The sequence below is a fragment of the Ciconia boyciana genome, chromosome 8 (assembly GCF_034638445.1).
Source record: "Ciconia boyciana chromosome 8, ASM3463844v1, whole genome shotgun sequence".
NCBI classification, from domain to species: domain Eukaryota; kingdom Metazoa; phylum Chordata; class Aves; order Ciconiiformes; family Ciconiidae; genus Ciconia; species Ciconia boyciana.
Genome location: NC_132941.1, coordinates 2,357,871 through 2,384,571, shown reverse-complemented (window position 1 = coordinate 2,384,571; position 26,701 = coordinate 2,357,871). Strand labels below are relative to the sequence as shown.

Sequence of the window (26,701 nt, the reverse complement as noted above, 5' to 3'; positions counted from 1 at the left end):
GGCTATCTCTATGTGGAAACGCACCTTTCCACAGAGGAAACAGCCGCGGTGGGGGCCGCATCCATCCCGCCCTGCCCGGGGACCCTCAGTCCCTTCCCCTCACGGAAGGGGACTTTGTCGCTTGTGTTTATTTTTGCTGCCTCTCCCTCGATGGGATTTGTACCGGGCACCGCTCCTTAGCTCGCTTCTGGGCTTTCACGGCCGCGCTGACCCTCTCTGTGAGCCCGCGGCGCTGAGGAGGACGAACCCGCACCGCGGGCCTCCCTCCGGGGAGCCGCCGCCTCGGCGGGTCTCCGCGCTGTGGGGAGGCCGAGGGGACGCGGCTCGGGCGGGCAGAGCCCACGCGGGTCTCCCGGCGCGGGGTGAGGACGCTCCTTCCCGCCGCGGCGGCCCTGAGGGGAGCTTCCCGCCCCGCGCTCTGAGGGGGATCGCGGCGGGAAGGCCGCGGGTGCGCGCCGCGCTGGAGCGGGGCTGAGGGAGGGAGAACCCCGTCCCGCCCGGGGCGCGGGGGCCTCTGCCGGGAGCGCGGGGGCTGCCGCCGGCGGCGGCGCGGGGAGGGGGGGGGGAGCGGAGTTCCCGGCGGGCCGGCCGCCTCCCCGCCCTCCCTCGGCGGCGTGAGTGAGCGTGTTTGGGAGGGAAGGAGGGGGTGGAAGCCGGGCCGGGGCGGCCAGCAGGCAATTTGCATGAGAGACAGACTGGGAATGAGCTGGAGTGGGCGCCTCTCCGCGCACACAGAGCGGGGCAGGAGGGGGAGGAGGGAGCTGCCGCCGGCGAGAGGCGGCGAACTCCGGGCAAAGTTTGGTGCCGCGGGCCCGAGGCGCTGAGGCACCGGCGGGGCGGGCGGGCGAGCGGAGCGGCGCGGCGCCGGGCCAGGCCAGGCCACCGCCGCCCGGGGCCGGGCTTTGTGCTGCCCGCGGCGCGGCGGGGCCTGCGCGGAGCGGAGCGGAGCGGAGCGGCGCGGGGGGCGGCGGGGCGAGCGTGGAGCCAGCAGCGGGGCGCTGCCGGCCCTGCCGGGCGAGCCAGCATGTCCTCCATCCTGCCTTTCACTCCTCCCATCGTCAAGCGGCTCCTGGGCTGGAAGAAAGGGGAGCAGAACGGGCAGGAGGAGAAATGGTGCGAGAAGGCGGTGAAGAGCCTGGTGAAGAAGCTGAAGAAGACGGGGCAGCTGGACGAGCTGGAGAAGGCGATCACCACGCAGAACATCAACACCAAGTGCATCACCATCCCCAGGTACGGGGGGTGCGCGGCGGCGGTGGGGAGCACACGAACCCGGGGTCACCCCCGCCGGGCACTGCACCCCCCGCACGGCTGCCCCTGCGGGAGGGGCCGGCGGGGCGGGCGCAGCCGCGGGCCCCCCCGGGGCGGGCACGGGGGTGCTCGGGGCCCTTGGGTAGCAGCTTTCTCCCGAGGGACTCGGCATGCTTTGGCACAGCCTGGGAGAGGGCTTGTTTTGCTTTCCAGCCCCGCTGCGCTTCGGTGCGGTGTTAGTCCTCCCCTGCGTGCTCTATCCTGGCTCTATATATAGTTAAAAAAAAAAAAAACAACAATAACTGGCTGCAGAATTGGATTACTGTCTAGTAACAAGAGAGGAAGAAAGTAAGAGGGGAATGTAGGGGAGAAAATATGTCTTCAGCCGAGATTAAAAAAAAAAAAGTTGGAAGCGCTCTGGATTACAGCTATACTTACTGTGGATACTCTCATTGTCAAAAGTTTCAGCGTGTTCTCTAGAACATTAAGATTTTCTTTTGATTAATGTATCAGGAAAATGGTTTTGTTTGGGTTGCTTGGTTTCTTCCATATTAGCTAGACAGATATTACTCTGAAGAGGTGATTTAGAGCCCTGCTGTGCATATGTTTTCAAATTACTTTTTAAATCGGGAATGCAAATGGCATAGCTGAAGGGGATTGTTTGGAGTGCAAAAAAAGCATGTGAGGGTGAATATAACTGATTTTTTTCCCCATTTTTTTGAATTAACATAGATTTGATTTTTAGCCTCTGTTCCGAGATCGATCCATAAGACTATTATAAATCATGAAGGACGTGTATATACGTATCCCATCTAAGAAAAATTTTCCAAGTAACTTTCAAATAGCTGGCCACAAGTGGTGTTTTATTGCTGAAGATTTGTTGATTTCTGTGAGCTCAGCCAGATGACTGCTGATTCTGTTACTGATTGTTGTTTGAGGGTACTTTTTTTTTTTTAAACAAAGGCCAAAGTTCATCCCAAATATTTGAATGCTGCATAATTGTATGCTTCTGTGTGAGAAGATATCTGTGTGTGTGTGTATTCATGCTTCTCTCTCGCACAAACAAATGTACGCTTTCTTGGTTGTCAGAATGATTTAATATGCAGTAGCTAATACAAAGCAGCATCTGTTGCATGAAAAAGTGAAGCAAGTAGCTTAGAAATGTGGGTATTTGGAACTCCTGAAATTTTCTTCCAACAACTGTAGTGTTTTTTTTAAAGGAAAAATAAAGTCTCCTTATCTTTTTGGTGGTGAATGACTGTGGCTAAGATTTTGGCCAGTAATGCAAATATAGACCTCTCGGCCTTTGTTAGAGTTGCTCTGGCTTCGCCTAGTTGAAGCAGAAATCAAACCCTGTAGAGCTACCACCCGATACAAATGCCTTAAAACCTATATATTTAAATTCTTGGTAAGCACTGTGCTGTCCACATAGATAATACCTTATTTAAACCACTTCCCTGAAATACTTACCATTTCAAAAGAAGAAAATGACTTGAGCAGCCCTGCTGTTGTGACCTGGGTATTGTGTCTAGCTGATGGTGACCTGTTAGGGAGCAGAGCGTGAAGCCTCTTGGTACTTCTTTTGCTCATAACAAGGTGGTTTAGATAAGGGAGGAAGGTTTGATATTTTATGATTGAAAGGAAGCAAAGAGATGGGTGGAGTACAATGCTTTAATTTAGAAAAATAATTTTAAAGCTTGAAAACAAGTAACAACACAAGCAGATATCACAAGTCATAGATATTATAACCTCCAGAGATTGTCTGGCTGTTCTTGGCTGTTCCTACTGTGCAGAAGTGAATGTCTCTTTCTCCTAGACCTTACTCTGTTAAAGGAAATCTGTATATAAATTAAAACATTTCATGTCCACTTATGACATAGAGCCTGGATCCTGCAGATCTTAAACCTTGGTATGGAGGAAGTGTCAGCATATTTTGATGATAGCTCCTTACACCTTGGCAACTAGTTTTTAAACATGACACTTCATATGTACTTTTATTATTGTTTAGTATGTATATTAGAGAGATCCAAATGAGCGTGGTTAGTTTAGTCTGTGCTGGATGCTCTGCAGCAGCATACTGAGAGGTTAATAGCTATATATCAGAGATGGGGGAATGGTGTGGAAATGTGAAACAGCTTGTCTGGAAGTCAGTGGCAGAGCTGGAACTATAACCAGGCCTTGTGACTTTAAGAGCTGTGTCTTCTCATCTGGACTGTGCTGTTTGTCCTAATGTATCTGTGAATCTGATTATCTCGTCACTTGAAATTAGCATTTGCAAGACAATTTTAGTATGGTTTTAGTTCTTTGGGGTTTTGTGGTTTTTGGTTTTGGTTTTTTTTTAATAATTCTACGTATGTCCTTTTGCTATTTAGTCTAGTAAGTTTGTTGGGGGGAAAAAGGGGGGAAAAAAACCATCATTAAGGATTAGATCATGTTGTGCATTGTCTGTAACGCATCAGTAGACTGAATTACAGTGGAGCTATGCCAGTGATGACTCTGGCCCAGCAGGAGTAGGGTAAGTCCAAAATTAGCTATTGTATCCATGAGACGAAGCAAGTTTCAGATGTAAAAGTACTTGAGCTTTGCAGAAACATTGCTCACGGGAATAAGGGCTACACAGCAAATTCCTGTAGTGATCAGGTGGGATTGGTTTAAGAAAGAACAAGAAAAAAAAATTTTTTTGTTGTAGGGCTAAGGAATTAGAATACCAAATTTATTCCTGCTGTCATTTTTATCTACTTGGAACTGGAAGTATACATACTACATTCTATCTCCTGGTGGATTATTAAACAATGAATAGTTTATTTGCTTGTGTATTTGTTCAGCATGTCTTAGTTTTCCAAGTGCTCCATTTGTAAGATGATGTGACAGATGCCTCAGGCCCCAGGTTTTTCTGTTGGAAGGACCTGTGGCAGACAGCAAAAGGCTGGAGATACCTTCAAGGATTTCAGTGTAACGCTCTGCTGGCAGGATTTTTCCTTCTTGTTTTTTCTGCTGGAGCAGGAAGTAATTTCCACCTGAAAAACCTACCAGTCTCAGACCATCTGATTGTTTCTTGTGCCACAGTTACTGGTGCTCGATAGAATGGCTGGTTTAGAGGACCTTCCTCCGTCCCTCGTCTGGCACACTGCTGCCAAAGCCCATCCTTCTCCAGAAGGGAGCTGCCTTTAAACCCCTATGCACTAAGCTGGTGGGCTTTGGTGTCAGGAGCTGACCTAGTGAGTTGTAGCAAGCTGGGTCTGCATGGCAGTAAGACATTTTTTCATACTGTATTGGGTGATAAAGTTGAAAACACACTTTCCTTTGCCCATTGAAATATATCCTTTGTAGTAGTTGCGTTGACCTTGAAAGCCCAGCTTTCAGAATGGATGTGTTTATCACTTTTCAGAGAAGCTTGAGGATAGTTGCCATTAGCACATACCCCAGCGCAGACAGGTGTTTGAGTTTGCGGCCTCTCTCATTTGCTCTGTGAGCAAGCTTAGGTCTACTCCAGCTGCTGTCAGATTTTTTTAATTTTTGATGGCTCTATTTGCTTCTGAGACCAAAGAGTACGGTAAGCATGGAATCTGATGGCAGCAAAGTCTACAGCTGACATTCCTACACACCTGCAGAACCCTATGGACTTTATCCTGGGGAGAAGAGCAATGAGTATCTAATACTATTACTGATCTGAAGAGAGGCCATACTGTGCACCTGACAAACTGTCAGCATTTTGCCCTAGAAATAAAGCGCATTAGGCTGAACCGTGATGAGTGTTTAACTCTTAACCTACATAGGGGTCTGAACTGCAGAAGCCAGGAACATGTGATGAGCACTTAGTAATTTCTAAAAGCTGTGCAGTATATATAGTCTTGCTGATGTGGGACGAGATAGTAAATGCTTTGTTTCAAGGGCTGTAGTGGTACTACACATATTAAGACATAAATCTCGTGGCGTTTTGTCATATAATTTCATATGTATATTTTTCTTTTGAACCTGTTACTGTATTTATTTTTTTTATCTTGCCAGTGGTTTTAGGGGAGCCAGGATTCTTGCATGTAAGGAACACCTTCTTTTAAGTGGTGGGTTTTTTTAATTTAGAAAATAGTTTTGAAGAGAGGTGGGTGTTATTTCTTGTGGAACTCATCTGATAAGGATAGAAAGTACTAACTGAAATGGAAACATGGCACATTTGCTTTTTAAAAGCAGCTGAACAAGGTGTTCCTTAAATGATTTACATTTTGGTGGGGAAAACCAGGCATAATACATAAGTGATTTTAGGAACAACTTGAGTGTGAGCATACCTTCTGTTGTGTTGCTAGTTGATCGCACAATATTTAGAAGCATTGGCCATGTTCTTAGGATTGCCTTGATACCAGGAAAATATGAAAACTGTAAATAAAGTAAGTGGCAGAGGCTGTCTGCAAGACCATGAAGTATGTTCTTCTTTTGAGATTGGTGCCCATCTGGTTTCAGTAATAAGCAAAGGGCCACTCATAGTTTTGTGCGTCCAAGCGCAAATTTATATGGTTTTTTTTTTAATGCCAGTTTTAAACTACCTTGTTTTCAGTTTGGCTTGTCCTGGTATGTGAGGAGCTTTAATATTGCATAGAGTTGTTTAAGAGCGTCTGCACTTAAGATTAGATTGTCACAATGGTGGTGTACTGGAGATGATTACAGTGCAGTCCCTGTGTGCAAACACAGTCTAGCTGCCATTATACTTGTTAGCTCCCTGTTGCTGGTAATTTTCCTGCTACAAAACTGTGTGCACTAACCTATGTACTGACCTAGCTTTATGGGCAGGTTTTTACAGCCCTATCCTAACCTTTCTGCTGCCACGACTGTGCTGCTAGCTGTACCCACATGAGCTAGTTTCGCTGTGGCAGTGATAGCTGCAGGGTAGTCACCGCTTTACAAATCTTTTTCTAACTAGCTTTTGTGGCATTAGTGTGACTGCAGATCAGGTCTAAAGGTGAAAATACAGTACATAAATGGATACAGGCCTTTAGTCAGGTGTACTTGCTGCCTGCAGTCCCACTTGTCCGTCAGTACCTTTCTCATCTTCCTCCTTGCCATCCCCCCAAAGGTCAAACCACCCTTTCCGGGCACAGAGGTTTCTGCTCCCCACAGCCCCTCCAACCTCTTCTCCCCATCCTTGCATCAGAGTTACCGCCTCTTATCTTAGCCTGGATAATAGCCTGTGTAGTTGACTTCTAGCCCACACCATGCCATTTTAAAAAACAAAACGCTACTGTTAAGCTAAAGCAATAATGTTGATACAACCAGTTAGGGAGCAACTACGCATTCAGTTATGTTGGCAGAGATGAAGGAACCAGGGAAAGGAGGGAGGTCAGGAGAGAAAGCATTGTGTGGCATTGCAGCCCCTTCCCTCAAAGTAGCTGCTGCTGGAATAGCATGTCAGACCCAGCCCTTAGTAAGATGTCTTAAATTTGTAATGTCTCTGTCAGCAGCCAATACAATTCAACCCCTTTTGTCTCTCTCTATATATTTATAATTTTTTTTTTCCTGAGATGTGCAGGCCAGCTGACATTTTGCATTAAAACCGGTGGTAAAACTCCTCTTGACTTGAAAGACAACGCAGCAGTGTTTATATAGAACATTGATAGGCTAAGGGGAAAATGTATTTTACTATTCGTTGAGATGTTTTCAAATATTCATATCTCTGCCTTTTTTTCTCCCCCCCTTTGTCGAGAAACTAAAATATTTAAAATAGCTTCTGAAGGGACTCATAAGATTCTCATTATATTGTGTAGTAAGTGTTGAATTTGTGAAATAAAATGTTTAAAATGGTTGCTTAACTTTTATAGTATTAGGAAAAGACCCTGAACATTGCAGTCATTTAAATATAATGAGAAATAAATGCAAAAAATTGATGAAATCAAGAAATACACACTGTACGGGATTATCACATCAGGGATCCAATTAAAATGAGCTCTTCTAATAAATATTGGTTTAATAATGTAAACTTGTGATTGCTATATTATTGCAACAAAAATAAAATTAACAAGATTTAATGGACTGAGCAGCCATTAATTTTCACTTGTTAATTTATTAAGAGCTTCTAATGCTGTTAGATGCGCAATAACGCCATTATCCTGCATGAGCTACTTTATGAAATAAATAGGGCCAAACGGTGCTTGAATTAAATTGAAATCAGATTTTATTCCCAAATTATCTTTTTCTGTTTTTTTTATTTTATTTTTTTTTTCCCCTAGCTTTCCTCTATTGAGTGCAATTAAATTTTCAGGGATGGGAAGCAGCACTCTCTTCCAGTAAGGCTTATGAATAGTCCTAATTAACTTTTGTCCTTGTCTGCCTTGATGGGCTGTGTAAAAAGCTTTTTCCAGTCCAAAGCTGATTGTGTTGATTGGCAGTGAAGAGAGCAGACAGGAGCGAGGGGAATAAAGACAGGGCAGAGGTTCTTGTCCAGACACTCTAGTTCTAGCAGGCTGACTCCACCAAGCTTAGCAAATGTTTGCTAATTACATTTTGCTACATGCGACTTGAGTCCAAACATAAAGACAAGGAAGTTGTTAATAATTGGGCTCTTGTACTTGTCACTGGTAGCACAACTTTCCATGTAACTGAAGAGACAATAATGTGTCAATTGTTGCAGTTAATACTGCTTTTAAAGATGTTTTGAAGCCTTTTAGACCTGATCCTCATTTGCTCACGCATCTCTTTACCATCGCTGTCAGAATGGTGGGACTTGCCCTTAGGCAAGCAGGAAAGTTTGATTGCTACTGGTACTGTGCCTCTGTAGAAAGAGAAGAAAAAGCCAGAGCTCGCTCTTTCTGTATTAAAGGCTTGATCCTTCAGAAGCATAGGTCACAAATGGGAGCAGGAATAAACCACTTATGCATAGTAATAGGAGCCCTGTTTAAAAAAAAAAAAAAAAAAAGGAAAGAAAAGGGTAACCCTTATCTTCAGAAGAGCCCAGCCAGGTAAGACATAATAACACCCTGCTTTTTAGAGGATCACCCAGGAATTGTGTGAGCTCCAGAATAAGAAATCTGCAGTGTCAACTAAGAAGCCCGTTAAACCTAAGCTGCTGTAGCTACACTGTTTTGGGTATTCAAATCGGCTCATTTAGCGGCAAGGTAGGTTTATCAATCCTACGTAGGTGTGTATGGTGCAGGCAGACTTTAGGCTGTTTAAAATGAGTAGGTCAGGAAATCTGTGGGATTGTGTGCTCCAGCAGTTGCTCCAAGTATTGAACCATCATTCCTTTCTCTACAGTGAAGAATCTCCACGTGAACAGGCTTTACTCAGCGTGAGCAAGGATTGCTGATACTGGCCTTGCTTACATCAGGAATGCACTTCTGAAGTAGCAGATGTCAGTGGACAGGAGCAGCACGGGGGAAAGGACACCGGGAAGCATGGGGAGAAAATGGTAGTTGTTCCTTGTGAGTTTGATTCTTCAACCTGCTTGTGTTCAGAATCGTGCTATTCCACGACGAGTCGATTTGATTGCATTTTTAAAGTATTAGGAGCTGCTGTTGATGTGGAAGACATGATGAAATTATAAATCTCATTGGTAAGCCTCATGAAAGAACATGCTTAAAAATCCAGTAAAACTGACTTGTTAGAAATGTAACTTGTGTAAGTCTAGGAAAGGTGAATAGATGATCTTGATAACTTTTATTTGTCGCTAGAAATACCTTTACAGCTCACTTGTTTTTCAGCGCTGAGGTTATGAGGGCAAAGAAGTTGACCGTTTCAGGTAGTCGTGTGACTGGGGTCTGTGTGTGCCTACCTTGTCCTAGGGCACCTGCACACTCGCCACAGATGGGCTGTGTGCCTGACCCCATGAACGGGAGCATCTGCTTTTCAATCTCCAGAGGAATATACCTCAGTTTATGAAAAGTGAGGTCTGTGAATCATGGAGAGAAGATCGCAGGGGACAAGGTGTCAGGAGAGTCAGTCTATCTGTCTGGGGCCCTTGCTTCCTCCAGGCTTTGGGGTCCTCAGGAAGGAAAGTCTCAAGGGCAATGAAATAAGGTGGACCATCCTTAGCTTACTTCATGATTTGTAGTTATCTAATCTGAAAATTTCATTGAATTTTTGCTTACAAATTGTGTCACAGGAAAGGTCAGAGATTATCTTTGAATTGGTGACGTTCATTAACTATAACACAATCTTTTTAAAAAAGGAAGTCAAAACAGAAATTTCCTCCTTTGTGGTGGTTGCAGCCAGCAATGGTTGAATGACGGATGCTGATACTGACTCTCCTTTTTCACAATAAAAGAGGAAAAACTTTGTCCTTCCTGTTCTAGTTGCTTGAACATGAAAAGAGAAATTCATTTACTCTTCACAGATGTAGAACAGTTAAAGTTCACAAAAATATTGAGCTTAGTAGAAGACATCTGTGGAACATGAGTGTGCCTGGTTTTGTGTTGAATGTGCAGCTGCTGTTGCTTTATCTACTTAACAGCTAGAGAACACTTTTTTCCCCAAATTTCCTTTCCCTCCATAACTGGATTTTAAGTGTTGCTGTGTGGGAAGACCCAACTACAAGCACCTTTAATTTTGTTATACTCAGAAAGACCAGATGTGTTTTTTTTTCATAGAGATACAAAGTCTGTGGTTTCCACACATGTGGAACTGTACAGAAAGGTCCTTTTCTTCTTATTATTTGTTGAACAAATTGTTGTTCCCTTTGAGTCAGATGCATAGCCAAATTGTAGCACACGTGTAAAAAATACCTGAAAGATTCTACCAGTGTTTCAAAAGCATTCTTTGCCTAAAAGAAAGGCTAATAAGCAGCTGGAGTCTGAGTCTTTCCCCACTCTTTTTGCATTTGTGTAATTACATGGATTTCAGTAAATTTACTTCTGATTTACATGCAAGTGAAAGGAGAGTCAGGCCAGCACAAGGAAGCAGTGAACGGAAAACGGAGGATGGAGGTGTTTGTTGGTTGAATATCATCTAGTTTTCTCTTTTAAATTCAGGGCTTTGGGGGCTTCTGTGGGTTCTTCTTTTCAGAAGTTGAAGCCTGCCTAGCATACCCTGCGAGATCTGAGGGCTCAGCACTAGGCACCCTGCGTGGCTGCAGCGCGTGGCAGTCCCATGAAGACTGGACTTGTCAGCCCTGCGCTGGAAATCTGGCAGGAAGCCAGGCAGGATTTAGCTGGAAGTTTGTTGAAAATGATACTTCTCTGCAAAGCATTTCATTTTCGGAGGAGTTCTCGCTCATGTTTTATTGAGGGTTTTGTGATGGGCACTCGTGTGGCTTGGCAGAGGCCCTCCGCGTTTTGTAGCTGAGATACCACTGGCAGTGGGTTTGGCATTGGCAGTGGCTCCTGATCCTGTGCCGGTGCAGAAGGCGGCATTTGGCTGTTCTCACTGTAGGTTTTTTTTTTCTTTTTCTTTTTTTTAAAAATCATTTTTAACCAGCTTGCATCCCAACAGTGAAGCCCTTATAATGTGCTTCTCCCTGAGCCTCCTTCCCACCTCCCCTGCTACACAGCTATACAAATACAGGAAGGAGTAGGGGTTTCCTCTTGCATGGCCTAGATAAAGCCCACCCACAATTATAGACCTTGAACTCAGAAGAACACAAGGTCTGCTAATAACATCTATCCTTTCTTCTCCCATGGTCAGCAGCCTGTTGGAGGAAAGCTCTAGAATAGTTATTGATGTTGGCCTGGAACCTTCAAACGAAACTCCAGTGAACTCTGGAGACCTCAGATTAATTACCCTGTAAGAGTTTCACAGGCTTGGAATGGTGAAACTTGTATACAATTTGGCTATCTTTCTCCATATTTGCTTCTTGGGCCTAAATTTACCTGACTTACTGAACATAAGCTTCACCATAAGTCAAAACTATCTTTTTGGCCTGTTAATGTTATTGTTTTCTTTTCAAAATTTAGTGGCTTTTTTTTTTTTTAATGGCCAGTGGCGTTTTTGCAGAAGATGAGCGTTAGAATGGTGGAAAGTAGAAACCAGCTGATTTGAAACCACTGGATTAGAAACAAGCTTTACAAAATAACTAAATGTAATTTTTTTTTTGAAGTAGATAATCACTGTCTGATTATCAAAGCTAATACTACTTTATAGCTGATTTCTGTCGCCAGTAAAAGTCTGGTGGCAGTCTGCAAACTGCTTTGAGCTTTGCTCTGAATTAGATGCCATAAATAACTTGTGTGTAGGTAGACAGCTGATCACTGAAGCTTTTTCCCAAATCTGGTTTTGCTTGTTTGGTAGAACTATAGGCTGAAAGTTCCTGTATAGAGTTGCAATTGCATATTTGTTTTTCCCAGTCATAACCGAATTAAGATAGGTTTTCAGTTGTGGATTACTGCATAATGAATGTACATTGTGGTTAGGGAAGACTGAAAACAACAGGTTTTGTTCCGTGCCACTAGGTAGCATTGAGCAAAATGTTTAACCTGCTTGTACCTTACTCTTAACCACTTAGCAGATACAGTACTTGCCTCACAAGGATGTCAGAGAATTTAATAACAGTTGTGCAGAGCTCTTAAAATCTCGAGAGGTAGACCCTGTTGCAAAACCCAATACCTTGCTACTTTAAAAAGCTTTCTGTTGCTGTTCGGCATCTCATTTGTACGAAGAAAGCAGGTTTAATTTTTGTTGGAAACTTTCTTTGAAAATATGTAGGTGCTACGTCAGTGAGAATATTAGAATTCCATAGATGTTTAGTGGTAAGCCTTAACTGGGTTTGCATAATATTTATCTATTCATCTCTGTGCCGGTGCCTCCTGTACACAGGGAATATTTTGACTGGTTGATACACATCATACCACAGTGATCTGCTACTGAGCTTAAGTTTGAAGTCTGTTAGCACAAGTCCGGGGGAAACACTATACATGTAGCCTCATGTTTTCATTTAAGTAATATTATATAACCATATGTGAATTTAATGCCATCCAAATACAAAATGTTAAATTAAATAAACTTGTGTCTGTCAAGCAATTTTGCTGTTGTTAGTGGACTTTTATGACCATGACCCACAGCAACACGAGTTGGAAAAACTAAACATTTCTATACCTATTGCTGTGTCTTTTACTGAGCATTTTGGCAGCCACTGAGAGTGCTGGGCCGTCACATCTATTGCTTTATAACTCCTCTGCATCTGAAGACTTCTGGTGAATTGTTCTGAAAGAGATGACTGAAAACTAATAGCTGGCCATCTGGCTGGAAACAACATTATTAATTAAGCTTTCTCTTTTAAATCATTTACAAGTTTGAAATAAATGCTCTTTTCCAAGGTACTGAAGCAAGTTGAATTTGAATGCTTGCTGTGGGAAACAGTGTATTTAATGTATCTCTTCACTAAAATTAAGGATTGATAAGTAACGCTTGAGATCATGGTTAGATTTCCTAAGAGCAAAACAATCTCTGCATTAGTCCTTGTGTGTTTTAAACGGTTACTTTCTATGAAGGACAACAATTAAGTTCAGATGCTGTCAGCTACTCCCATTTAAAAATAAAAAAATCTTTACTATGCAATATTCATTGAAACCTTTTAAAGACCTTTTCATTATGGCCATTCCACAACCTGCTGAAGTGCCTGTGCCCTATTGAAGGGGGAGTGTTTGTGACTTCTCATTTTATACCATAGATCTTAAGGTCCTTTAAAGCAAGAAGATTTTTACCTCCTTTTGCTGATGGGGGAGAGTGAAGTCCTGAGAACTCGATTCACTTACCTGAGGTTCATGGGGGTCAGAAGCAAAGCAACATTTAGGGTGCAGACGTCCTAAGGCCTGCTACAGTATTGCATATACAAGATAGAAGTGACGTTACTCTTGAGAGTGCATCTTCCCGTGCTCTGGATGGAAAACGAGTCCGTTTGAAAGCTGCTCTTTCTGTGTTATACCAATAATTCATAACATATGAATATAATTATCAATGCTACATTATGAATAAAACTAATTTTCAGTTAAATACAGGAAGAGGTCTCTAGCATTTTAGAATTGTGGAAGCATAGAATGGTTTGGATTGGAAGGGACCTTCAAAGATCATCTAGTCCAGCCCCCTGCCATGGCCAGGGACATCTTTTACTAGGCCAGGTTACTCAAAGCTCCGTCCAATGTGACTTTGAACACTTCCAATGTTGGAGCATTTACAACTTCTCTGGGCAACCTACACACAAAGGAAGTATGAAAGTGCTGAGGATATACCTCCTTGGATACTCGAGAGATGGTATTTCATTATAAGTGCATATTTTCCGGACTTAAGATGGATACAGCTCCCTATTGTCTTGATTTTTCAGTACCTTAAGTGTACCTAGCAATTCTTATTGATATGTTTGAGGGCCAGAAGAACAAGCTTTAATTAAAACCTATCTGTAAGTATTGCAGTTCCTGACGATTGCACTTGGAGAGTATGTATCTTCGGGTATCGGAACAATAGTATAGCCATTTGGATACATGGAATGGTGTACTGTCATGAAGGGAGAACCCTTAAATAGTGTTCTGGGTTAAAGAATAGTTTCCTGTAAACATCCCCTCAGTTTCCTCCCTTTAGTTCTCCATTTTTTGCTAATGGTGTCTGTGCTGTAATACATTGGTGTGCCAGACACAAATCAACGCATATAAGCGAGTGAAGGCCTTGGAAATTATGGCTTGAAATTGAGCTTTGTAAGTCACTGCTTTGCATGCCAGGCTCTACTGGTTTGAAAGCCCTGTTGAGATAGCTGCTTCTAAACAGGAATAAAAATAGACATTTGAGTGTTCTGATTTTAGAAAAAAAAAAAAGCATTTATTGGATTATGATTGGCTGATGACTTTGAAGCTGGAGACAGTTTTATATTACAGAGCTTCTCACTCTGCTTATTCTCTCAGTTCCTGTTCTCCCCCCCTCTTTTTTTTTTCTTTTCTCTTTTCTTGCTTTCTATTTTTAGGATGGCATTTCAGAGTTTCTGCTGTACTGGCAGACCAGCTATTCCAGAAGAGAAAGAAAGAGGAAAGGTGGGAGGTAGAGCTAATGAACACTAATAGTCTGTTATTAATTTGGCTTTTGAGTGCTTATGTTCAAAGTTTATATGTTTCCAATTTATCTGATAGTCGATGAAAGATCTGCTTGCACTTGAAGCCATTGATTACATGCATTTTGACAGTCTTTGTGCACTTCAGTAGAAGAGAGGAAAAGTAGGAAGTTTTGGACTGGAGAGAGGCCATTAGAATTTTTAGGACAATTCTTTGTGCCTTTTATATTTCTTTATATGTGTGTGTGTATATTATTTTTTAAATATGTGTGTATAAATAAATACAAACTTGTGTCCAGTAGAATTAGCTTCAAGTAGAAACTAGTATTTTAATTAACCATTCTATGGAGGGGGAAAAAAAAAAAAGAAAATATTGTAACTTCATTAAAAAAAATGGTAATGCTCTCTTAACATTTGAACAAAATCTGAATAGCCCTTGTTTAGTATGTGCATGTGCCTGTATAAATGAAATAATGGGGTAATAGTTTTCTGGTCAGTTCTAGCACCGATCAGAGGTTTGAGTTGCTTCAAGGGCATAAAAGCAGAGAGAGGGAATTCTACAGGGGTGGAGTAGTTAGTGCATATGGATGCGACATTCCTCCATCCCCCCTCGTGAAGGGGCTGTGATGCTGCATGGCCCTGCTAAAACTCTTCCGTGAGATGCAGCTGACCATAGCTCTCTGCTAATTTGTGCCTTTGTGACTTGCATTCTCCTCTGTGTGTGTGTTTTCTTCTTTCTTTCTTTGTTTAGGGGCTGGGGTGGGGTTTTTTGTTTAAATATTATTTTTCTTCCTTGTGCTGTGTCCGAGAACCTTAAACAACAGGGGAAGATGGTTACTTGGAGGGCAAAGAAATGAACAAAAATGTTCTTTGTTATAAAAGCAAAAGGCATTACTTAGTGTGACAATGTGTAAAACAATCCAGGCATAGATGTTCTTGTTTTTGAAGCCTGAGTGGGATTTGATTTTTGTTATTAGTTCAGTAAGTCACATATTTTTTCATCTGTGTGACTTCAGGGCTGTCATTTTTGCACGTGCAGAGCAGCTCTGAATTTACATCACTATGAGAGAATAACTGGGGAAGCGTAAAAGACTTTGTTGCACTTTTGCTTTAGAATCACATCTTGATTTTAGAAATCATACTGTATTCCATCCTTAATTTTGGTTTTCAGTCACTGTGCTACTTGGAGCTACAAAGACTATTTTTCTAGGTTCATTTGAGGGTTGAGTGTTGTCAAAAGCTGGCTGAAAGTTGGTGCAGTGTAACTGCGTATGTAATGTATTGCTAGAAATTAAATCACTGAAGAATTATTTTTAGAAGACAAGGATTATTTCAAAACACAGGCCATAACTTTTCTAACAGTGATTCAATAACTTATTCCTGTCAGTTAAAAATTGCACCTCGCGTTGAGTTGGATCCAATGCTAGCTTGCAGGACTTCTTTAATTTTTATTTTTTTACAGCAAGTGAGGTTGCTGTTCAAAGGTACTTAGCCTCTTTAGAATAAACATGTCTTTAGAATAAACAGGAGACAAACATGTCTCTTGGTTCACAAAAACCGATATGCGTGGTTTGTTTTGTAGCTATCATGGGGACCGCGGTCTGCTGCTTAATCTGAAGTTGGCAATCCTTTGGGAATGCAGTGTACAGGCTTGCTCATAGGATAACCTTTCTCCGGTTTTGTTTTCTGGTGTTATCTTCTGGCACAAAAGACTGGAGGAGGAGTAAGCAAGTGAAGTGTTTAAAATTTGCATATGTTTGTATCTACTGCAGTAGTTTTCAGGGAATGAAGAAGAGGTAACTAAGGAAACTACGTTCGTGTGTGTTGTGCAGCAGTCTACATGGATGAAACCGCTCATGCAGTCTTTTCGTCCGGGAGATTTTTTAAAAGTTTTCCACAGGCTGAAGAAGTTGAAAGCCACTGTGAATGCATGCAGCTGGCTGGCAGATGCATCCAAGCCAGCTTGTCGTAGCAAGTGGCGTTATGTTGGTGGGAGTTGTGATAGCAATAACCCCCGCTTTTATTTGTCAATAATTTTTTGTCTTGTACTTTAACTCCAAATATTTTAATATGCCAGTAAATGGCAGAGTGGATTTGGAGAGAGTAGGCATCTCGGGCTGCGCTTCTGGGAGGTGGGCTTGATGATCCTTATGGGTCCCTTCCAACTTGTGATACTCTATGATGCTTTGATTCTGTGTCTCATTAACATTGTTTGGAAGCCGAGTTCATTTTAACAGAAATGACAACTCCAAATTATCTAATTTCCATGTACTTTTATCCTGTCATATCTCTACATATTATGATAATGATACATCAGTAACATAATGTTATTTATGGTTTCCACTTCTACAAGCATAGTTCTTGTTACCTACAAACCACTGCAGGAATATTACTCACTGGGCAAACCGCTTGACTTTGAAGAATGTGACTATGATGAAGTGTTTTGTTTTCTCACATCCTACGCCAGTGACTGGTAGTTTCTTGTCACTGTTGCTACCAGGGACTGTTCAATACACGTTTGTGGCTTTTCTAGCAAATAGGTATGTCGTGATTCCTTGGTGAACAGGCATCTAACCACATGCAAAGCCGTTACCGTTGGCCATTTGGTAACTGTCCTTAGAAAGTGCCTCTGAAGTGACTAGCACTGAAGATGCAGATTCCCTTATGCCTTTTGATGTCCCCTTCAAAGAAAAGACTAAATGGTATATCATTGTGTAAGGTAAGTAGCCTGTTAGTGGTCATGTCCTCTAATGAAGAACTTGAGCTCTTGAGATATCCTTAGCCTAGCACTTTTCAAGAGGGTTGAAAGCATTTTGCATGCTGGAGCAAGGTGTTACAACAAAGCCAAATGTGGGTGCAAAACTGTCTGGGCGTTGCTGGACTCTGCAGGGATTTGGCGTTCTTCATGTGGAACGTGAGTAGCCATGTGATCCTTGTGCAACAAGTAAATGAGCAGCCTTTGAAATATTCCTCCATCTCCTTAACCGAGCCTGGCTCTCTGCAATTCGAGCGTTTCTTAGCACACAGATAATCTAATTGTACAAGAGGCAACACTACCTGGCAATTGCCTAATCTTCCCATGTGCAATAATCTGCTACCCAGATAAATGGGATAGTGCAGATGTGAAGCGTTAGAACTTTATGGGACTCTTTTCTTCATTGAAAATTAGCTAGATCACCAGAGTGCATTTTGTCAGAGACGGGAGTATTTCAGAACACGGATGTGTAACTGTGACAGGAATTGTGCCTGGAGTGTACTGAATGAAAGTATGCTTCTTAAAATTTTTTTCCTTTAAGTGACATCAAAAGAATCTTGTATAATTTTAACATATTGTTACCATCAGGTGGTGGTGTTCATATGCATCTCTAATCAATGTAGCATTACTTTCCTCGTCTTTTTGCCTTAGTTGAAGCCCTTCATGAGATTATTTCAGCTAAAACCTCTCATTCTCTGGCCTTTGGTCTCTTCCTCTGCAGTGCACTAGCAATACTTAAAGTGATAGATCAGCACCTAATAGAAGTGGGATTATCTCTAGGCTGAAAATAAGTAGAAAGAGCCTACTGTGGTAGGGTTTGGTTGTCATTACTGATTCATTTCGTAATACTTGTCATAACTTTCAGTGCAATAATCAGCAAGGTGAGAGTCATCAGAGGACTTTGTCACTAACTGCTTTTTACTACTTGCAAACTATATTGACTTTGGCTGTTCAAACTGTTCAGATGATCTTTCCCCAATCATGCAAATATCACAAGCTGTTCAACTTGTTCATTTATTCTGTTGGAAAGGCAGAGGGGAAAAACAGCCTTGACTTGCACCCTGGAGGGACGCTATGCAAAACCAGTCTAAGGTTTCTGGGGCGGGAGCTGTGGAGTTTTCTGTTCTTTTGTTTATTATACTTTGCTTTCTGTCATCTCTTAGCGAATAATGAATAACAGTAATAGTATGCTGCGAGACATGAAATCTGGAAGTGTTTATTACAGTATGTGTGTGAACCATAGTCATCACCAGAACTGATTTTCTCACGGACTGGTCTAGTAACTGCCTGGGGGAAGAAGCTTACAGCTATCTTTGTAATAAGGTCTCAGGGACTCCGGTATTTCTGCTTCCCAGGTTCCCTGTGCAGAGCAATTACTGTCCATTCTGCAATCAACACCTGTCTGTAATTTCCATTAGTAACCAAGGACTCTGCCTGCTGTCTAAAACCCTTTGCTGGTTGTGTATAGAGTACTTTGCTTTTACAGTCGAGGGCTAGGAAACACCACAAAAGCAGATAAAAGCGAAGTAAGGCAGTTGCTGCAGTAGGCCTAAAACAAACATAAAATTTGGTGAAGTTTTTCCTTCCTTCCCTTCGTGGTTTATTTTTGTCTTTATTTTTTATATGGGGGAGGGGTGTGAGTGGGGAAGATTTATCTCGAAGTGTGAACACTGAAATTTTGTTGGGGTTTGTGCACACTGTTTGTTGGGTTTGTTGGGTTTTTTTTATCACCTTCCCTTCCTTTAAGAACTGCTTTCTTTAAATTAAGATTTCCGTGATCTCAGTCCTGCAGTGAGCTTCCCATGGCCAGCCCTGTGTCCATGTAGAGCTGTAGGAAGCCCTTTTGCCCTTTGAACACTTAGGGTGAGTAATAGCAGTCCCACCAAATTCACACGCACTTAAAGACAGACATGTTCTGAAGAGTCTTGCCAGATTGAGTCTTGTATAGGTCAGTGGAACTAATCACATGTCTAAGTCTAACCAAATGATTCCCTTCCTAAAATCTGCAGCTGCTCGTGCATGGCTGTGGTATTGCCTGAGGTGTTGTCAGATGCATGTGTTTCTGAGGGAGCTCCTTTGCCTGCAGTAATATTTCTTTAATTTTAGTTTTTACTTTTCACAGCAGATCTGTTTAACAGTGGGGTTGCTGCTACTTTGGACTCTAAAAGCATTTTGGAAAGGACTGCTTGTAAAGTGACTTTTCAGCTTGCAGTGACTGCAGTCTGCTTACTAAATATCTATTTAATATTATTCTTTGGGTTTTTAAAGAAAATGGAACATCAGATAATTAGTTTAGCTCCTTGTTTCTAGAAATCACGTCTCTCCTGGCAAGCAAATGTAAAACAAAAGGAAGCATTCTGGGACTAAGTAAGGATGTAGCTTCATGTTACACCTCTGATTTAGTCTAATAGTAGATTGCCATTAAGAGGCATAATCCTGTTTCTGTATGTCTCTGTGTGAGTCTGCTGCCTGCTTGTGCAGAGTTTACTGTAGTTCTCAGAGTGTCTTCTGATCTTTATGGCAATAAGATCACCCAGCCTGATACCTTGTAAATCATGCACTTTAAATCAGACTTGTGGGTAGAGTTTTGACCTCTGTATTGAAATTAGTAACCTGTACAAGTGTGTCTTCTAGAAATGCATCCCATCTTCATTTGAAGATACCAAGACAGAGATTCCACTATGTTCTCCTTTTTTTTTTTTAATAGCTAATAATCTCCTCACATTAAAAAAAAAAAAACAAAGTACCGTATTTCAGCTGCAATTGGCCTGGTGTCAGCTTACAGCATTGCTTCATTATACCTCTCTTGGCTAGACTGAAGAGTCCTTCAGTATTCACTTTTTCCCCTCCAATAAACATGCTTACACTGCTGTGGTTCAGTCATCATTTGGTCATTGTCTTAATAAAAACAGTGGACTGAAATTCTTATATCTTTTCTTTTAATACATTTTCTTTAGCCCTAAACTGGTTTTGTGGGTATATTTTTACCAAGCTGTACATAGCCAATTGCCTTACAAAAGTCTAAACATACTATGTCTAGAAAATTACCTTTTATCAACCAAATTTCTCTTCTAATAATGGAACGAAACTACATTTGAGAAGGCCTTAAAATCAGATTGCTCAGAGTTGTGGTGGTCTTTAATTCTGCTGTGATCTTCTAATTTTTTTCACTGGTGATGAAATTTACCCTGTATCTGCCCCTGGAAGTCCCCCACCCCTCAGATCATGTTAAATTTTGTCCATGATGGGGTTTTTTTATGTTTTGTTTTGTGTGCCCCTGTAGCTTGTGCAGCCTTTCAAAGGAGCTTTCTGAAGAGCAGTTGTCCCCAGCAGCACAGCTTTTGGGTCTGCTTCTTCAAGCGGGTAAAGGCGCTTAAGCAGCATAATATATTGCTGACTTATTCTGAATTAAAGTCTGTGGTTTGCCTCATGATTTGAGAGGGATGGGAGAGAGCATGTTGGAACATGGGTGTCCCCATGGCCTGACACTCTGACTCTGTGGAAACAAAACTTCACAAATTCCTCTGTAGAGGCAGCGGGAGATGAGGCAGCTTGCCACGGACCTGACATCTGACTCAAGAGGCTTGATTCTTTCCACCTGGAGAAGTCCTGTGATTATTTTTAGCACTTCTGATTCTGCTTAGAAATAGTTTTGAATAGTATGGACTATTGTAGGAAAGTAAGCAAATGGTCCAAGAAGGTGTCTGAAAAGGTTTAATTTAAAAAAAAATAAAAAAAATAAATCCACTGTATCCATCACCTGTATTGGAGTAGAACAATGCCAGGTCATGAACAAGCTCACGTGTGCTCTGCTTACAGGCACCAATGAGGCAAGTCAGAGTTTAGATTTGAGTGTGATTTCCATAACTTTATGAAAAATGGGAGTTTAGGATCTCCTATATTCTTTCCAACTGAGATTTGTTTCTATTTAAGATGCTAGTACGATTTTTACAGTTTCAAGAGGGGTGTGGGAATATATTAACAATACTTCAAGTATTTATTTTATGGGTAAACTCAGGACAAAACAATATCTTGTTGTTTCAAGCTACGCTTAGCATTTCTGCCCTGAGGAGAAGAATATGATTACACAGCATATAAGGCTTGCTTGGACACGTTGTAATGAATGTTAAATAACTGTTTGGTAGCAGCGCGCGTGCTTTTAACTTAATAAATATACATTGTGGTAATGTTAGAGAAGACCTCAAGATTATAATTATTTGAAATATGCTTTACAAGTGCTTAGCAAAGCAAACTAGTTTGTAGTCTCAGTCAGGAGCACACACTCGAAGGAGATGCAAGGAATTTTCATTCTCCCCATGTGGTTCAAACCAGCAGAAGACATCTGCCTCTCTTTTGGCAGTCAGCTACTTTGCAAGGGCCGTGTAGTGCTCGTTGCAGTAAGGCTGAAAGATGTGTTTAAATACTTCCCCGAACTGGGGCTTGTGGTGGCAGACTGATCTTCGGGTGGCTTAGGAATCCAAAGTTGCTGAAAACCAGTTGAGCGTTAAGTTGCCAGAATGGTGCTGCACTGAGACTGGTGCCCTGAGCTTCCTGCGCCTGAAAAACTGCAATTCCAGGGAATAATCAGGAAGATGCATTTTGGCTGATTGATAGGCTGCTGCTCTTGCAAAGCTTAGGGACCTGGTGGGGTGATGGGGGTCTATTTGGCTGTGAGCAAAAGGATGAGTAATTTAGCATTCACCTGAGCGGTTCTGAGGTCCAAAAGAAGCTTCCTCTGCCTCTTATTTCTTTAGCTTCTGTAAAAGCTAAAGGGTCCCTCTCCAGTGTTATCAGTTTGGTTAGAGAAAAAGGGCTCTTACTGCTGCGCTGTGCGATGAAGGATGATTGCCATTTTGTGGAATTTTTTCTTTGCTTCATTCTTGGTTTTACTCCAGTGCAGAATGAACTTTGACACTTCTGGGGCATTAAAGTAGATAGGATTATCAACTGTTGTGGTGCAAATTGTCAAAAGGTGATTAATACCAGAAGCCCTTTTTTTTTTTTTGCAATTGCGTGGACAGTCTCCAACATAGAGTTGCATTGTTCATTGCTGCGATGCAAACTGTAGGCAAAGCTTAAGGCTGTTGTATTTCTATTCAGGATTTCTCGGACGGAAACGTGTGTGCACCTGTATTATTACACACAGCCAGTAAGTTTGCAGTTTTAGCAAGGTCTTAGACCCATTGTGTTGGGCTGCCCGGCTGGTCTCGCAGTGCGTGAACTGACTCTACAAAATGTGTGGTAGCCAAGATGCCTCTTCAAAGCGTCAGACTTGCTGCACACGTTTGCCGTTTGTTTGTGCACATGCAATGAACGTACCTGGACTTTCTGGACCTACCGCAACCTGTAGCTTTGCCCAGGCTTCAGCGGGTCTGGAAAACATGAAGAAATGTAGAAAATCTTCAAGCTCTGCCTGAACACCTTTTTACTTGGATGAAAAAGAGTTGATGGGCCTGGGGAAACCTGGAAACAAGTTAGCTGGAGGAAAGCTGTTTAAAATGGCAATGTGATTAATTTCCACTTCATTTCTTCAGCTAGAGTCAATACTTGGACAAGACTTGCACCCTGGGAACCAAGCATTCAAATGCAGGCTGAGAAGAAAGGGGATTGCTTGCATACCTTTTGGCTTGTTTCTGCTCAAAATAGCACATACAAATGGAAATTGGTGCCCAGCTTCTGCTAACTGGGCCCTAAGTGGGCCCTGTTCTTTCTCTCAGCAGTGGGGGGACTGTTAAGGCTAGTTCCTAGGTAAGCCTGTAGCATGATGTGCATTTAGTCATCTTTCATTTCTCTGGGGAAATTTTAGGGTTGTCTTGTTTCTGTTCAGGGTCCCTCGGACAGAAATGAGAGCACATCCAGGCTATAATACATCAACAACGAGGAAGCGCTCAAGAGTTTTCTGAAGCTCTGAATTTCCTGGGTGTATGCATACAGTAGCTTGTGGTAGCTCCAGTGCTTTGTGGGAGCACATTCGTCACTATTAATTCTCTGTACAGCACATGAGCCCATTTCCTGTCGGCAGCCTGTTCCCCGCAGGGAAAAGATGTGGTTTAAAAGCAGCCTGCCGTTGCATTCCCAGGCAATATTCAGCCAGCTCCCAGCTGCCCTCTTTCCCAGACACTCTTCAGATCTAAGCAGGGGATAGGATGCAAACTGGATGAATTGCCTTTGTGGTAGCAATAGGCCATTTCCAGCCACCATCTTTCCTAGAGAAAGTTTGCCCTCTGCCACATGAAAGGGAAGGAGGGTGGTGAGGAGCGGGCCAGTTGGCTCTTGGTGGAGCAGCTCGGGGTGGGCAGCACAATGTGTGTATTAACTTCCTCCTCGAGAAAATGTCCAGACTCATCATGCGCTGCAGCCAAATTTATGGGATACTCAGATGTACAGGTGGTTTGGTTTTTGAAAGAAGGATCAGCTTGCAAAACACTGGATGTTGATGCCAGATGTATTTGGATGTGGTTTGCTTTGTTCTTAAACAACAGACAGTTTTAAAGAAAGAGGAATATTACTTGTGCCCATATGTCCCATTGTTTCCACCAGGGGTATAATCCTGGCTACAGAGTTCAGCATTATCATGCTGATTCTGTTTGTAGCGACTCATACAGTTGAACATTTGTCATCCAGTTTGTTGAATCTTTGATCTCTTTGCTTCTTTTCTGATCAAATCTGGAATTTGCATCCTATGCTGTAGTAACTGCATGGTTGTGTGAAGCAGTTCTCAAGGAGTAAAGTCCATCACTGCACACCTACTAGGTGCTTGAACTGTTAGGTATAAGCATTTAGTTAGTTCTGCAAATTTCTGTCATAGTCTTTCATGGCCCTGTATTTTAGCAGCAGTGATTTCAAAGGGAAGTAATATGCAGATTTTTTTAAAAATATTTCTAATGGCAGACTGACAGCATGCATTTAAAAATCATATTCTGAATACTCTGTTGAAAAAGAATCAAGAAGTCCTCCAGAGTGACACTTATGTAAGCTAGGCATTTTTTTCTTCCATGAGGCTAGACAAAATGTACTTTGAAAATGATAGGAAGCATTCAGGAGGTCATGCAGATGAGGATCCTTTAGCTTTTTTTTTATTTGGCATTCTCAGGTCTTAATTAATTTACCTAACATATCAATGAGTATCTTTCATTTCTCTCTGAAATGCAGGGCTGATCACTGAATTTAAATACACAGATACTGTAACACAATTTCCTGGCTGTGTGAACAAAACTGGAAAAGCTAAGAGTGATGAAACCCTAATTGGATTAAATGTATTCCTTTACCCGTAGGAATATGGATAAAATTTCTGTCTTTCAATAGTTTTGTTTTGACCATGCTAGTTAAAGATCCTAGGCTGATGGCTTGTGTTACAATGGGTTGAATAGCAGATGGCAACTATGGAAGTGTAAATTAGCTAGCAGCTGACATTACTTGGAGAGCTATTGATTGTGTTGATACCATTACATGAGAATAAGTGCTAGATACTCAGTCAATCAATAAGGGGAGAATAGAACTTACTTGGAATCATTTCATTAAGTTAACCCATCAAGAGTTCTTACTTCTATCCAGTTACACAACGAAACTTTTTTCTGGTTTGTTTTTTTTTTTTTTCCCCCAAAATAACTTGTTGCTTTGAAGCCTGGACTCTGATTCTTTATGGACAAAAATTCCTAGGCCTTATAGTAGCAAAGATTTTTATTTTTGAATATTTTGTCCTTATTTCCTGGACTGTTCACATGCAGGCACACAAAGGTGACGGAGGAAGGAGAGTGGGCCAGACATTCCCATTGGAAGAGCCTGGTGGAATCTTTGTTTCTCTCGAGCAATTTCTCGCTGACTTGGGAGTGGTGGTGACAGGTCTTGCAGAAAGTAACGTCCGGTTTCCTTGGCCGACAGAGTACTGAATATGATTCAAGTTTTTTCAGGGAAACAATGGATTTAGCAATACAGGATTATCATACTGGCTCACCAACTTGGGTACCTGCCTTGGATCGTAACTGGCGTGTGATGCATCATAGGAGTTTCCAGTCCTTCCTGTAAAGATCTTGGCAACACTAGCAGCAAAAGAAAAATAAAGTCTCTGTGCGTTGATACAGCACACAGCATAGCATGATTGCCTACCTTCTACAGCAAAAAAATTCCTCATTTTTTACTCTGTTTTATTCAATTACTCAAAATGGCAATACCATTTTTAAATCTGTCTTTAATATTTGGTGTGTTGGCTTTTTTTTTTTTTTTGCCTCAAAGAATTATAGAAGTCCAATCAAGGTAAGGCATAACATGAATAAAGTGAGTAGAGCAGCAAACCCAAAGCATTGGACTCTTTCCCCAGCCTAATAAATAAATAGATGTGCAGCTTGTGGTACAACAGTGTTTGGATGGTGATGCTTTACTCCGTGACTGTTCCATAGCATGGGAATGTTACATTAACACTGGACAAAAGGAAAGTACAGGACTTAAGTTCAAGAAAGATATCTGGCTTCCTGTTAAAGATCTTCAAATCCAGTTGCTGCCGGGTAGGTGACCAATCTGGGAATTACTGTTGTGTGGTGCAAAACTTCTCTACCAGGTGCTCCCTCTTCAACCTGGGAAGTCTGGAGGGTAAGCACTGTGCAGAATATCAACATTTACAAAACACTGGGGTAAGGCTTTTGTTACCATCCCCATCCCATGTCACAGCTTTGACTGTCGCTTGGCTGGCTTGCAGCCGAATGGAGCAAATGGAAGTTGAGAACTGACTCTGAACTTCATGTTAGGTAAAGAAGTAATTTTAAACATAAGCAATTTATCTGCATATTGTTGAGAATTTATTTGTGGCCTGATTTCATTGTTTGGAAATATTTCTGGTTTTACTCCGAGGGGACTGGTTCCTGGGGGTCCTTTGCTTTCTGTGGTTCCATTCTCCAAAATTGCTTCTGCAGCTGCCGGAGGTTGTGTGAGCCTTCCACGCTCTCCAGCCAGAGACGCTATTCCTTTCTCAGGATATTTCTCCAGTTTTAGCCCACAGCAGCTGTGTGTGCTGCCCCCATTCCCTAGAGCCATATTATATCCAGCAGTGCAAGGAGGCCTCACTGAGGTAGATGGGCAAAGCAGTGAGAAATAGCATCAGTACTGCAAGAAAACCTGCTGCGGACCTGGAGGGCAGGTCCCGTTCCCTCCTGCACAAGCAGGGGACCCAAGCCCGGCACAGCAGACTGCGGTTTCTCCTGGTATGGCAGCCCAAAGCCGGCCTGTCTGGGGTTTGCATACCCTCTACTATAAGGTGCCTTTTTCCTCCTGAGTGAAGAAATGAGTTCTGGGTAGGTCTCTCGCTCTTTGACCAGACTGCTTTCGTGTTTGGCTTTCATGCTTGAATCAGTGAGGATGCGTGAGAGATGCCATCGTCTTTGGCATCATTTTGGAACAGAATCACCCAGGAGTTGCATCTCAGACCTCTTCTTACTTTCAGTGATTCCGAGACAGAGCTAGGACACAGCTGAGGGACTTGTTATTTTATACTTTATTTCTTCTTTTCTTTTTAATCTGACACTTTCTGTTCTTTTTTAAAGAAGAAAAAGAAGTCAGGGCCACCTTGTTTTTAAGCTACGCTTAGAAAGGAGTTAAACTGAACGCGTGAGGTGTGACACAAGCTGCCGTTCCAGCATTGATTCTGCAATAGAGGAAGGTCTCTCTCAAGGCTTTGAGGAGCAGTAAGAAAGCGCAGCATGGACTCAAAGAGCCTCCTGTTATTCAGCGCTCAGGAATGCAGAGGCATGCTCCAGCCG

At 42.2% G+C, this 26,701-nt stretch overlaps 1 protein-coding gene across 3 annotated transcripts in view; it reads left to right on the top strand.

Moving 5' to 3' along the window:
- Nucleotides 1-668: 668 nt before the first annotated feature.
- The window catches only part of SMAD3 (SMAD family member 3), an 80,812-nt gene continuing 54,779 nt past the window's right edge, over nt 669-26,701 (top strand). For all 3 annotated transcript variants that reach the window (XR_012043763.1, XR_012043764.1, XM_072869866.1), the window contains exon 1: nt 669-1,230. Coding sequence is in view for 1 of the 3 variants with exons in the window: in XM_072869866.1 (XP_072725967.1) it covers nt 1,025-1,230 (206 nt within the window). In the remaining 2 variants the exon portion in view is untranslated. The remainder of the gene's footprint in view (nt 1,231-26,701) is intronic.